This window comes from Pristiophorus japonicus, chromosome 9 (assembly GCF_044704955.1).
Source record: "Pristiophorus japonicus isolate sPriJap1 chromosome 9, sPriJap1.hap1, whole genome shotgun sequence".
NCBI lineage: Eukaryota > Metazoa > Chordata > Chondrichthyes > Pristiophoridae > Pristiophorus > Pristiophorus japonicus.
In genome coordinates, this window is record NC_091985.1 from 20,488,446 (window position 1) to 20,502,001 (window position 13,556).

The window sequence follows — 13,556 nt, forward strand, 5'->3', positions numbered from 1 at the left end:
GAAAAGGAAAGAGAATAACACTGAATGAGGCAACAGCCACCATTGCTCGCAAGGCAATGACTGCAGGGCTAGAGTTATGAGGAACAGCACATATGGTGAGAGTCACAAAGGGGAGGTGGGCTACAAATCTCCATGGGTCATGTTATGAGTGCTATTGCACGACATGGAAAGAGGCTTTGGTGCTGTGAAGTACTAACTATTTCCAGAACCGTTGTCCTATTTATTAGGCGGTATGATTTTCATTTTTGGGGTATTCTCTCGATTATGTGCCAGCCTGATGTAGCCACAAAAGTTAGCTTGTTGACTTCATTGCATTGTACAATTGTTGCTATTTATTTGGATGCAGAATCTTACTCCTTTCAGATGAATATGAAACCATTGATCTTTTTTTCCTGTTAATTTCTCTTAGCTAATGGAGTTGCCGACTCCAGTCCACGCAGAGAATCATCAGAGTTCCCACGTCTTCCAGATCCCAAAACCATGTACCCAGCGTCTGCAAGACGGAGAACCCCAAAAAGGGACGCGACGCCCGAGAGACCAAAATCCGGGGACATGGTGCCTCGGCCTCGGCCTTCCATGCCCCGAATCAGAACAGACCCCTGGCGACTTGTGTCTCACTCGATCAGTCAAACCGAGTCCCCAGAAGGTGCAGGCGATGCCACGGCACCTAGTTTGGACGTACTCCTCACTGCCGAGCGTCGACCCAGTTTGCCTTTTGGTGCCTGCTCTCTACTCGACATGGACATGGAAGGCCAAAGCCAGGATGGCACAGTGCCCCTCTGCAGAAGTGAATCCAAGCCGAGCAGAACAAGTGGCTTGGAACTGGAGAAGGAGTTTCTGTCTTAGCCCTCACTGCCTTGGAAACCGCACCATGCAAATGTTCCCTTTGTTTTATTTGGGAGAGTAATTATATGAATGCAATGAACCTTGTTCGGGGAAAAAATGTGAACAGAATGTAACTTTCTTTCTAGGTATTGTGTGGCGCTTTTTTTTTAACTGTAGGCCCATGGGGTCCCATCTGATCAGAACAGATGAAGAATGTCATCTCACTAAACTCTCCATTACCAGCTCACCCTTGCGTCCTGGATCCGAGCTGGATTTGATCTTGGGTCTCTGGTACAGAAGGACTGTTTATCCTGCACCTAGCTCTAGGTCTCAGATTTTGGGGAAAGGAAGTGCATCTTGTTGCAAACTCGATCAATTTACTGCACGTGAAACTGGAGGATCAGTTTTGCTTTGGCCCGTGGTATATTGCATTTTGAATATTTTTGAACAGCAACAAAATTTCATCTGCGGTCATTACAGCATGCCGGTTGCATATTTAAATTGCAAGGCTAGTTGGGTTTTTTGGGTTGTCTGTCTGCAAAAACTTGATTAGTCTTTTATGCATTGAATGCTTTCTTTACTGTGGTCGAAGAACTTTGACACTCTCCATACATGTATATTGACTTGATGTTCTCTTCTAGCTCGCGATCTTAATTTTTATTTTTCTCTGGCAAAGTCAAAACAGTTGTGTAGCGACAGTATCCTTTTTACTGTGGTTTCCACATAGTTACCTTCTCAAATGCCAAAAATGAGCTACCTTGCTCCAAGGTTTTCGTGGTAGTCACCATCAATGTTCCCTGTAAGCTGCACGGTCTGTTTTTTTTAATGCACGGTCCCTTTCAATTTCTGCACACGTGTGGCATTTACAATGTAAAAGCCAGTGAGCGGCCTGAGAGGATCCTTGCAGATGACTGCACAGCTTGGCGGGAACATTGGTCACTATGCAAGTTCAATCTGAAAGCTGGTGAAGCAGCCATATTGCGCAGATTGTGAATGAATGTATTTTTTTTACATAAATCACAAAGCCCCCCACAATGGCGCATGTGTAGCGGTTCCATTGCGTGAACCGTGGGAATGCCCCAGAATGCCCCTCGTCTGTGCTGAGTTCGCTGATCTCGGGCGGCGTAGCAGTTAGGGGTGCTACAATGGACTGCAGCACCCCTGCCTTTGCACTCGTGATCACTATATAGCAGACCCTTGCCGTGGACATTGAGGAGGAATTTCTTCTCCGAGGGTTGTAAATCTGGAATTTGCTGCCTCAGAGCTGTGGAAGCTGGGTAATTGAATAAATGTAAGACAGAGATAGAAGTTTTTTTAGCCAATAAGGGGCAGGGAAATGGACCTGAGTCCATGATCGGATTGGCCATGATCGTAGTAAATGGTAGAGTAGGCTTGAGAGGCTGTATGGCAAACTCCTTTTTATGTTGAGGACAGAATTATCCTTGCAGTCAAATGGCCTACTAGCACTAACTGTCAAGGCTTGCTCGCGCATGAGTTGTGGCAATTTGTCTGAGGTAATAGAAGGGGCCAGTGAGGGAGGCATCACCTTCAAGAAAGGATGAGCGGAGAGGGCCAAACCAAGGCTGTAACTTGCACTGTGTAAACAAACAAAAGGGATACTGTTTTAAGGTTCTGTTGCAATAATATATGTACTTTCAAATTTGACCATTAAATAGAACTATTTGGAAAAGGAACTATACTGTAGACATTGCCACTTAGATCTGAAGTCTTAATGTTGAATCATTTCTGAGAACTATAACCGTTTCTGAAATGATTTAAGAAGGCTATCATTTAAATGAAATGACTGGGATTAATGGCTCACTAATTTTAGAAGTTAAATTTCAGAAAATTGTAGCTCAGATTATGTACATTAGTATAAGGTCATAAAACTCCACCGCCACGGATATTTTTTAAACTGCAATTTAACCTTTAGAAAACTAAGTAAAAACCACTCAAACACTGGAATTAGTTGATGGTCAACTGTTTTTACAGCGCTTCCTCAATTTGTTTTGAGAGCAAAAAAATGGCGACGAAGACTTGTGTGAAAAGCTTGTCGAGTGTGAATCACTTCATCTTTGGTTTCCACTAGCCTGCCTTCTTATTGACTTATTCTATCCAGGCTTCAATGGTCCACTAATAGCATATTTAAAATATTCTGCTGCTAGTTCTCAACATGTGTGACAAGCCTTCTCAAAAAGTTAGTGTGTCAAATATAGTCTGAATGCTGAAAATTTCATTTTTACAGGTCTACTGACCACTTGAAACACTTGATTTCTTTTGTACTGTATAGCTGTGGCTATCATAGATTTGACTGATTGTATTTAATTTGTTCTGACTTGTAACCCAGTGTTCTCTTGATGCGCCCCATCACCCAGTTTGCCTTATTGATTTTTGCTTGACACTAACTGTACCCTAAAAGCATCTAATCAACTATCGCTCCCAAGTCCTTTTTACAGCTACAATCCCTCACAAAGTTGTATGGTTTTCATGTTGATGTGAAGCAGTTATTCGAAGAAAATTACTCATTTTGAAGATGTTTCTAATTTTCTTTTGGTAGATGGTTAACTTTGGTTATCTCACAACCAAGAGCTGAATTATAAGTAAATATTACATTCCACGATACTGAGTAAAGGCAAGTCCTTAGTTTCCAGTATCAAATGCAGCAAAACTCTGGAATTAGCTAAATCCGCATCTTTTTTTAGTGCAGGGCATGTAAAATCATAAACATTTGTGAGGTGTTGTACCTTTCAAATGTCTAATTATTTCTTCTTATACTAATGTTTCTTTGTTTATGGTTGGATTTATACTGAATTTGCTGAGTTAACAGGCATTTTACATCACAGCAGCGGCCAGTTGACGTCGCTGCCAAATTTTAGCGATCTATGTTCATATTCTTTTGCCTCCTGAGCTCCCTCTACAGCCCTGTAGACGCGCTGAGCTGCTTCGGTGTGCCAGCATGCTCAGTGCCAGAGTTGCAGACAGGGTGTAGGGTTCAGTAACTCAGTGCAATCAGAAGAAATTCTCCTCTTTTCTCACCCCCCACCCCCCCAACACACACACACTCCGATTTCCCAGGAGAGTGAGTTTTTATTTCAGGAGATGACCTGCATGGGGGCCGTTTCCAGGTCCCTTTGTCTGAGACCATGGTTCATACCACAGTAAAAGCATCTATGTGCGTGCGGGCTGTTGTAACGCTCCAGCCGTTGTAATATTTCTAAAATTAAATTATGGTATTACAGCAGCGGTTTGAGTTTGAAATGGGTCACTAAGGGTACAGTTCCTCACAAGTTAAAGGAAAAAGGGATCAGTGGGAGGACTTTGTACCCCTGCTGATTGTGCCTGGTTTTTGTTGTTGCAAGAATCATTGTGTTTTAAATTAAACCTTTTTGTACGTATACCAGCGGCCAGTAATAATCAGGGAAAAGCAAGAGGATCCAGTGATGATTCAGAGTTTCATAAGGGTGAACTTTTTTCAGAGGATGTCATTTTTTATGACTTAAGTTGTCCAATAAGTACTAAACTTTTATGTAGAAAATGGAACATTCGGACCTGTAATCCAACTGATTCATCTTGCCAGTGTTATTGTGTACTTTAAAACTAGCTAAGCTTATTGAAATAACTGATTGTTGATGGAATATCATCACCTTTTACCTCTGTTCAAATACAATCTTAGTTTTTATTTTAAAAGCATTAATTACTGTACATTGAGAGAGAGACTGATTGACTTTTGCTACTCGAATCATACAATATATTTGTGCGATGATTTTTCAGTAAAATAAGGAAGCTATTTGTACCACTATGTAAATCATCTGTCAAAGGTCTTTTCACTTGAAGATGCTGCTTTATATATTTGTTTAGTTGTATTTTTACTGCAGTTTGAGACTTTGAATAATATTTATGTAAAATCTTAGGTATTAAATAAGAACTTGTTTTATATTTTGCCAAGCAGGCTTGGCCCATGCTGAATCCCAGCAAAGGCTAATGGGAGTCCTTTTTGAGAAGTTCAGCATCAGAGTACGTGTATAGCCCATTTTGTTTCCCTCGTCTAAACGTATCTTTTTTGGAATGAAAGTCCTTATTTTTAAAAACAAAAATGAAAATCTCATTTCATAATGAATCCTGTCTTAACAGAACAAGAATTGCAGAAACTAATTCTGTTGAACGGTTTAACCTAAACATAAACAAACCATGGAAACCAGAATTGTTGATCTTTGATCAGTGCCACTGTTTACTTTGGGTGAAGTGAAATCTCCTTTACTTATAATGTACACGATCAATCATAGGAACATGGGAACAGGAGAGGGCCTGCTCTGTCATTTGATCAGATCACAGCTGATCTGTACCTCAACTCTGTTAATCCAACATTGATCCATAAAGTTGCTAATCCATATAAAATACCTAATAAAAATTGGTCGATCCCAGCATCCGCAGTCTTTTGGGGGAGACTGTTCCTTATTTCCACTACCCTTTGGGTGAAAAAGGAGCTTCCTGATTTCTCTCTGGATTGGCCTAGCTCTAATTTTGAGATTGAAGGGGGAACAAAGAAGGCACAATGATTCAATGTTAATTGTCTGAATCTAACCACGTGTAAACTATACAATAAATACATCAGTACCATCCATTTTAAATGTCCTTCCTGGATAAGGAACCTAATTTTAATAAGAGCAAAATGATTTATGATAGTTTTAAAATATATATATATATATAAAAAATATATATATATATAATCCATATTATGGGATTCTCCCAGCTGCGAGGGGTAACTGAGTTCACGTGTAGACATGGGGAGAGAACACAATCTGGTTTGGCTGCTGTACCCTGTGTGTTTAACCAGCCTGTGTATACTCACACATGCAAGATACCAGGGGGCAGCTGGTACCTGTGGGAGTTATACCCCAGGAAGAGTCAGTGCCTACTTGAGAGCTGGGGAAGAGGCTACTTTGTCTTAACATTTCATTCATAGAATGGTTACAGTACGGAAGGTGGCTATTTCGGCCCTTTGAAGCCGTGCCGACGAGTCCCACTCCCCTGCCCTTTCCCCGTTCCTTTTCTTTCCCCCTTTAAACCTAATTTTCCCCTCATCGAGGCTTGGGCATTAGTCCAGTCTATCAACATTTACATTATCCAGTCATCCTCAGTTAAAATCCCATAGTTATAATAAGGGTGTCCTTCAGCCAAGTCCCTGTTCAGTATTCAAATGGGATGATTAGTATCTGGTGCTCATGGGGTAGTTATATTGGTGAAGTGCAGGAGAGTTTTGGTGTGGCCAGTAATTCCAAGCCGAAACAAAAGAAGGATCTCCTGCAGTGTCCTGCGAAGGGGAGTGAAAATTCTACTTGATTATAATGTCCTTTTGATATGTCTTGGATTTTCTATTCGTCTCTAGGCACTGGCTAGAACAAATCTAGCTCCAGCATATTCACTCTCTTGTGGAAATGAGACTTCCGTTGCCCATCCCCATCCCATTTGAGACAATTTCAAAGTGAAATTCTCCATCTTAGAAGTTATCTTGCGCTACACTAGAACTCTGGCAATGTAGAAGCAAATAATACGAGATCTTCGCTAACTGTGTTAAAAATGTAAGATAACTCCCTGAAGCCAGCGTGTTTCCCTATACAATGAATTATGTTTGAATGTATCTGTTTTCAACAGGACAGAGAAACTGAAGATTGTATTGCTGTTGAGGTCACTCACAAAATGCATTTTTTTTTAAACTAAGTTATTACTGGAAAGCAGTGGACTTATGTATTGGATTTTAATTTGTTTTAAATCTATATCAAGTGTTTACAATGGTGTCTGAGTAGGGAACAAGGCAGTCTGATAATGCTCCACACAGTACTACAGTAACATACACCGAGCTAATGCCTTAAGAAAATAACTGACATTCCTATTTTGAATTAAATATAGTGGTATGAAACATTAACAGCTTGAATTAAAACAGATTTATTAATGGGACGTCTGATCCCTATTTTATTATCGCCTGCCTTTCAGATACAAATGAGAGATTTCCCCAGATCGGCAGTCTGATTTCTAACTTAATGCTAATGCTGAATATAACTAAAAAATTAGGTGCGCGCTAGCAATGCAAGAGCAAGTTACTGGCTCTCTCGCTAAAATTCTAATACAATTTCTTCCCCTCCCACCACCACTGGAAATCCCCAGCACCCCTTTACATTCTCCCCCTTCTAGCCAGACACTACTGCCAAGTGGGCAATAATGCATCCTTCCACTGCATGGGGAAGCCTTTTCTCATCCATGAACATAAAGTTGGAGTAAGGGGATGTCATTTGGCCCATTGACCCCACTCCAATCAGAATCCATGTATTGTGTTTCATCACCTTTTCACCGCCTTCTGCTCATCTACTTCAAAGAACATCTCTTGGGTGGGGCGGGAGAAAACCGGGCATTGCTATTAATATCTAAACCTCAATTTCCTCCCTCCCTTCTCAACAATTGGAGTAAAATAAATTACCTTTTTAAATGCTAAGACTAAAGCAATACAGTATTAACTACACTTTTTTTAAACTCTTGCAAACTGCTATGGGTGTTACTCCTGCCTGATGCTGGGCTGGTGTGAACGGTTGATGTATAACTACATTGTTTTTGTGCCTTAAAGTCTATTTTGCATTAAATACGGTGGATCAGAACAAACAGCCCACTGATGTTTGTAATTGATTGAAAAAGGATACTGTGTTGGGTGAAGCTTCGATTATTGCACGTTACTGCTCATAGACAATAGAGTAAATGTTAGAATATACTGTTGTATTGAAGGACCCTATATTCAGCTGCCACATTGCTGTGTGCATACCCTGATTGACTTCGACTGAGTTAAACTGATTTCACGTTCCCAAAAAAGTTTTTTTTAAATGCTAAAATAATAAAAATACTGCAAAGTATTTGGGTTAAACAGCCTACAACATTTGCAGTGTAATTTGTAACTCTTTCACTTCTAATGTTGGGTTTCTACATTACAATACACAGCTGCACACACCAAGTGTGGTCAACATACCCATGTATGTTTTGCCTTAAAGGAAAGGTATTTAAATAGTGATGGGCGTATTCTTTGAGTGGATTGTGTAAGCAGTTAGCACAGGTGGGATGGATATAATTGGACAGTAGAATCGGCTGGTCAGTTTTACTTGTATCGTGGGTGCTCTTTGGAATCGAGTGTTAACACTGTTACAGTACAAATCTACAATGGATGTGTGTACTACTGCATATTTTTCTGTAGCTATAACTTGTTTTTGTATTTTAAGTCGTAGTTGGCACCCACGGTACTGTCGAGGAAAATCAGTGCATCACTTTCTGCGAAAGAGATTATTTGTACGAGATAATTGTGCTGTACAGAGAGAATTCTGGCACTTTGTTTGGCCACCAGATGCATATCAGTTTTAATAAAAACCCAGTTTTTCAGTAAGCTGTTGTAGTCTTTTGATATTTACTATGGTTCTGTGGAGGAAGATACAGGACTATGGGGAGAGGGAGGGACTGGAATTGTTTCATAAACTGGCAGAGACACAATGGCCTTATGGGTATAAGAACTAGGAACAGGAGTAGGCCATCTAGCCCACTCCACTTACCCACCTGCTCCCCATAACCCTTAATGGTTAAAAATTTGTGATTTGAATACATTCAATGAGCTAGCCTCAACTGTTTCCCTGGGCAGAGAATTCCACAGATTCACAACCCTCAGAAGAAATTCCTTCTCAACTCTGTTTTAAATTGGCTCCCCGACCCATGGAAACAACCTCTCTGCCTCTAATGATAAATGAAACGTGGTTGCTTTAAGTCCATTTTCTTGAGGACAACATCTGGTTGGATGGTCAAGGCAGATGTGAATAATCCCTCTTGTGGTATAGAGTCAGCCATGGTTCTGTGGGTGGCACCTTGAGCATATGATAGAGGCTGGCACTTCCATGCACTACTGAGGGAGATATCTTTTGGGCAAGACATTAAACTACTATAGTTCAGGAGACCAACTAGTTGGAATAATTAAATCTGTGTTTAGAAGTGGATTGGCCAAGGTTGGCTCCCAAAATGAGGTCTAAATGAGAGTGAGCTAGAGAGGAATCTATGCATTTGTATGTCCCTATTCCTAAATAGGAAACAGGATAACATTTACTGAATACTGCAGGCTAGTATTCAATATGTCCTTTGTTTTTGTAAACAGAGCAATATTAACTTGCTGTATGGAAGTTTGATTTTCAGCTTTGCACATCCCATACTCTTAGTACAGATTTATTGTATTCAGTAGGGGTGAAGAAATGATTGTAATGTAGACTAGATTTTCCCTTTCCTGGCCATTCAGCATGGGATTGATTCCTTGTCAAGATTTTGCCAGCTGTAAAGTTGAAACAGGATAAGCCTCTGCATAAGGGAAAATAGAATCAGTTGCCAGGATTTCAGATATCCACTGTCTATAATCATAAAGCATAATGACACTAGATGTAGCATCAATGCTTCTATACCTCATTGTATTCAAATTGATCTGAAAGCACATGAGGTACACTGGGCTCCAAATCAGTCCAGTGATGCTGTAATTTAAGGACAGCCTAAATTCTCCTAGTCTATCTCCACTGCCTGACAGGAGCATTTTGCTTTCTGTACCTACATACAGTAGATAGACCACATGTGGAGACCACTGTAGGAGCGAAATGGCAGAGGCAATCATCCTGAGGTGCTCTCATCAGCCCTTCATGGTTGGTGTTTTTTGGCACCAGTGAAGGTCTAGGTTTCAACCTCATCCATTCCCACACTCACCTGGGTTATGATTGTTCAATTCCACACATGACCAAGTCAACTGGAAGAATATGCAATCAGTAGCCCTGTACATTAACATCTGGCCAGTTGCAAGTCCATTTACTTCAGTCTGCAAGTTGGGAAGTAATACCTTAATACTTCTGAATGGCACTCCTTATCCAAGGGTCACACTATAGTGTAGCCCTGGCCATCCATGTAACACATCATCTTTAACAGTGGAATATTCTTAGGAAATGACAATCATTTTTGGACAGTGAAACTATTTTTGCATGGGATTCTCATTCCTCCCAAGCTAGAGCTCTTGCCCCAACTTGGGTTTTATATTAGAGCTGCATTAATATTCTCCAATAAGAATTACAAACCAAGTATAGTAAGTAAACTGCCTTTATGACCAACAATTGCCTTAAAAATCAAACTGAATTGTGGATGCAGGACCATTTTCCTCTCGTCTGAGCAGATAAAAAAAAAAACAGAGGTAGGGGGGGGGGGAAGAGAAAGGAGAACCACACAAGTTAAAACATTGAAATAAGTGTCAGGGAAAATACACCGTGCAATTGTTAGCCCTCTATAATACTATACATAAACCCATTGACAGTATGCATCACCTGAAGTATGAACTAGAACTCCAAGTAGGCATTGTATTATGCAACTTAAAGGCTCCAGACTATTGCATTTTGCAACTGAGAACTGCAAGTAGATTAACCAGGACATAAAGGGCAACACATCAAAAACTACTCTAGAATGTGCCAGTGGATTTGCTCTCTATTCTGCGAGCTTTTTGCTTGTGAGCTTGTGTTGGCAAGGTGGATCTGCCAAACGGAGGCCATTAAACAATGGCATGGTTTGAAGTTGATGTGCACCACTCAACAGTACATAACCACAGGAGTCAGCAATGCAAGTTTGGCCAGATTTAGAAGGGTTGTTGTATCCACGTCTGAAATTTGATTGTGGCTACCACCCATCACCAGTCTATTTTTAACACCCAACTTTTCTTACTATAATGCCTTTTGTGCGAGCACTAAAGTTGCATTTCACCCACTATTTTGTTACTGACTAGATCTACTTTCCAAAGCTTCTGATTAGTGCTACTAACACTTCCCTAGATGAAGTACATCACCGCTATAGTAGACTCTTAACTGAATCGGAGTGCAAATTTAATGGAGTAAGTGTCAAGTGTCCACACAAATTAATTGAAAAAAGTTTGATTGTCACCTTAGAAACCAGGCAACATCCTAGACTTTGTAGCACTAACTACTTCTCCAGGTGCAGGACAAACAGGTGATCCAGAAATAGATACTCTGCCAATGCAATCAGGAAACGTCTTTCTCCGGGCTCACACCTCGGAATTCTCTAGGACCCTGACCAGCTTGCACCAAACATTTCGTGGGATGCATAGGATATGTAGAGGAAGCCGTCAGAATCCCTGAATTCTTGGTCCAATTGAGCAATGGTAGCACACATATTGGAGACACTTCTGTTCTTCACCACAAGATAGAAAACTTGAGTCGGTGACACAGCCAACCGGTTCCTGAGGAAAGGACAAATCCCATTAATAAGAAAGCTGCAGACGTATCTCAAATCGCATCCAAATCCATTGGGATGTGGATTTAAAAAAAATATATATAGTAGCCCCCAGAAGCAATATTACATAGTATCTACAGCACAGAAACATGCCATTCGACCCAACAGGTCTATGTCAGTGTTTATGCTCCACACAAGCCTCCTCCCATCTTACATCAGCATATCCTATTTATTTCTCCCTCCCCCTTAAATGCACCCACAATATTCACTTCAACTACTCCTTGTGGTAGCAAGTCCACATTCTAACCATTATGGGTAACATCTCCCAAATTCCCTATTCATAGCCCTTAATTTCAGTCTCTCCCACAAGTGGAGACCTTTCTCTTTTCCCCTCCTCCCAGTCTAGCTCATCAAGCCCTTCTATAGTCTTAGACCTCAATCAGATCACCCACTCAGCCTTCTCTTTTCTAGAAAAATAAGCCAGTTGTTCAATCTTTCCTGACCTCATTTGTATCATCCTTGTAAAATCTTTTTCTGCATCTCCAACACCTCTATAATCTTTATTGGTACAGCAGTTTAGATACTGCCCCCTTCAATTGGGTGGAGGGACAGTGCCCAAGCACATTCAGTGCCAATAACCACACCTACCCCTGCACAAAAACAGGTCAACATTGGAGACAAGGTCCATACACGAGTGGAGTTATCAAGAAAAGAAAGACAAATGGGATAACTGCCACTTCAGTCCTAGATCCACAGAGGCAGGGTATGAACAGCTGTGCCACATGCACAAAGCAAGGACCATTTACAAATGGTCATTTAGCACATGCATCAAACCCCATTTCACAAATAACAGTACTAAAACCAAACAAATCAACTGTTCGCCAAAAAAATCAGATTTTCTTCTCAAAACCAGATGTTGACAAAAAAAAAAATTAAGAAGCGACTTTAAATTTCAAACACAGGCCTGATTAAACATGCTACTCGAGGCCTTGTCAATGGTACCTGATGATGGTACTGAAATGGCTAATGATCACATCCTGAGGAACCAGGAATTTGGTTTTATCCAGTGAGTGCAGATACCTCTCCTCAGGATACCGTTCCACAATTACCTGTAGAAACAAACAAAGGATCTTCAACTCAGAGAGAGAGAGAGAGAGAGAGACTGAATCAACCCCCCATGGCAGAGACCACTCACCGGTACTTTCTGTGGGTACTTGGACCGAATAAGCGCAGATTCCTCCTTCCGTGCAGCTATTTAAGACAGAGATGGAAAACAAACAGTTCAAGCTCCCAGACCCAAGTGAGTCCCCTTTTTAAAAAATACAAGTCAGAAAGGTAGTTCGCTCAGCGCCAGTAAGACTCACCAAAGGTCTTTCTGTGTTTGAAACGTTGAACTCCGGGAGTCCGGTGCACCACCGCCATACTCTAGCTTTTCCAACCTACTTTCCGACCAACACTTCCTCGTTTGTTCGTTTATTTATTTTTTTTGTTTAATTGTGTTGCTGGGTCGGCGGTGGGGACCGGACCTTCCCGTTTGGTTGGAATGAACTGCTAGGCAGGTAGAGTGCAACTTGTTGTTGGTGGTGGTGCCTATCAGCATCTGAGCAGCAAACAGTGGCTCAGTATATATATATATATTGATTCCAATCCACTTCCGTCCACTTTTCATGATTGTCTGTTGGTCTTGGAACCACGCTGAATCCAATCAGGATAGCAAAATAGACCTTTTGCCTCTTTAATTGCCAATTAGGATGATTGTGCCTTCAATTAAATGTCATTTAGCAAAAGTGCCCCCTTTTAAAAGGAGCACACACTCCAAATTATAATTAAAACAAGGGGAAAATTATTAAATCATCACATTTTTCCTTATTCCCCGTGCACTCCAATCCCTTTTGCACCGAAGAAAATTATTTGAATTGGCGGGACTAACTCTTTTAAATAATACAATTCAACCATTTGCCCCCTTGTTAAAGGGGCACAACCACCAGAACCTACAAACTACCCAAAAACGTTTAAGAAAACCGAACAAATCGAATTAAAATGTTGTTCCCAGGGTTCAACACCACCTCCAGTGTGCCAACGCAGCCTTCGGTCGCCTGAGGAAGAGAGTGTTCGACGATCAGGCCCTCAAATCTAGCACCAAGCTTATGGTCTACAGGGCTGTCGTGATACCCGACATCTGAGCCAGGGTGTCCCTGGAGATGGAGCACATAATGTCCACTGGTATGCTCACGGCCTTCCGCGGGAGGTGGGCGCCGGAGGCACTGGCATGCATCATTTCAACTGGGAACAGAATTTTAATTTGATTTAATTTAATTTGAATTGACAAATGTTCCCTTTAATTTCCAATTGTTAAATTGTGGTTTTTGGTGCCCTCAGAAAAAAAGGAGCACGTGATTTAAAGTTGATTTAAAGTTACTTTTCAAAATAGTTGTAGTGATACTCGCCCT

General features: G+C 41.0%; 2 protein-coding genes across 2 annotated transcripts in view; one reads left to right on the plus strand and one right to left on the minus strand.

Annotated features, from left to right (window-relative positions):
* Window positions 1-8,242, plus strand: part of LOC139272958 (mitogen-activated protein kinase kinase kinase 21-like) — a 119,591-nt gene extending 111,349 nt beyond the window's left edge. The window contains exon 10 of the mRNA XM_070889130.1: window positions 410-8,242. Within this exon, the coding sequence (XP_070745231.1) occupies window positions 410-846 (437 nt within the window). The 3' untranslated portion in view covers window positions 847-8,242. The remainder of the gene's footprint in view (window positions 1-409) is intronic.
* Window positions 8,243-10,935: 2,693 nt separating this feature from the next.
* On the minus strand, window positions 10,936-12,528 carry LOC139273865 (microtubule-associated proteins 1A/1B light chain 3C-like). The gene is made up of 4 exons (XM_070890940.1): window positions 12,471-12,528; window positions 12,302-12,357; window positions 12,109-12,215; window positions 10,936-11,113 (listed from the first exon to the last, which is right to left on the minus strand). The coding sequence occupies exons 1-4, from the start codon at window positions 12,526-12,528 to the stop codon at window positions 10,936-10,938; spliced, it is 399 nt and encodes a 132-aa protein (XP_070747041.1).
* Window positions 12,529-13,556: the final 1,028 nt, after the last annotated feature.

Excerpts from the sequence above, each read along its gene's own strand:
- LOC139273865 (XM_070890940.1), bottom strand. The coding sequence starts at position 12,528 with ATGGCGGTGGTGCACCGGACTCCCGGAGTTCAACGTTTCAAACACAGA. Across the intron at positions 12,358-12,470 it reads CAAACACAGAAAGACCTTTG|CTGCACGGAAGGAGGAATCT; the intron begins GTGAGTCTTACT and ends TGTCTTAAATAG. Across the intron at positions 12,216-12,301 it reads AGTACCCACAGAAAGTACCG|GTAATTGTGGAACGGTATCC; the intron begins GTGAGTGGTCTC and ends TTGTTTCTACAG.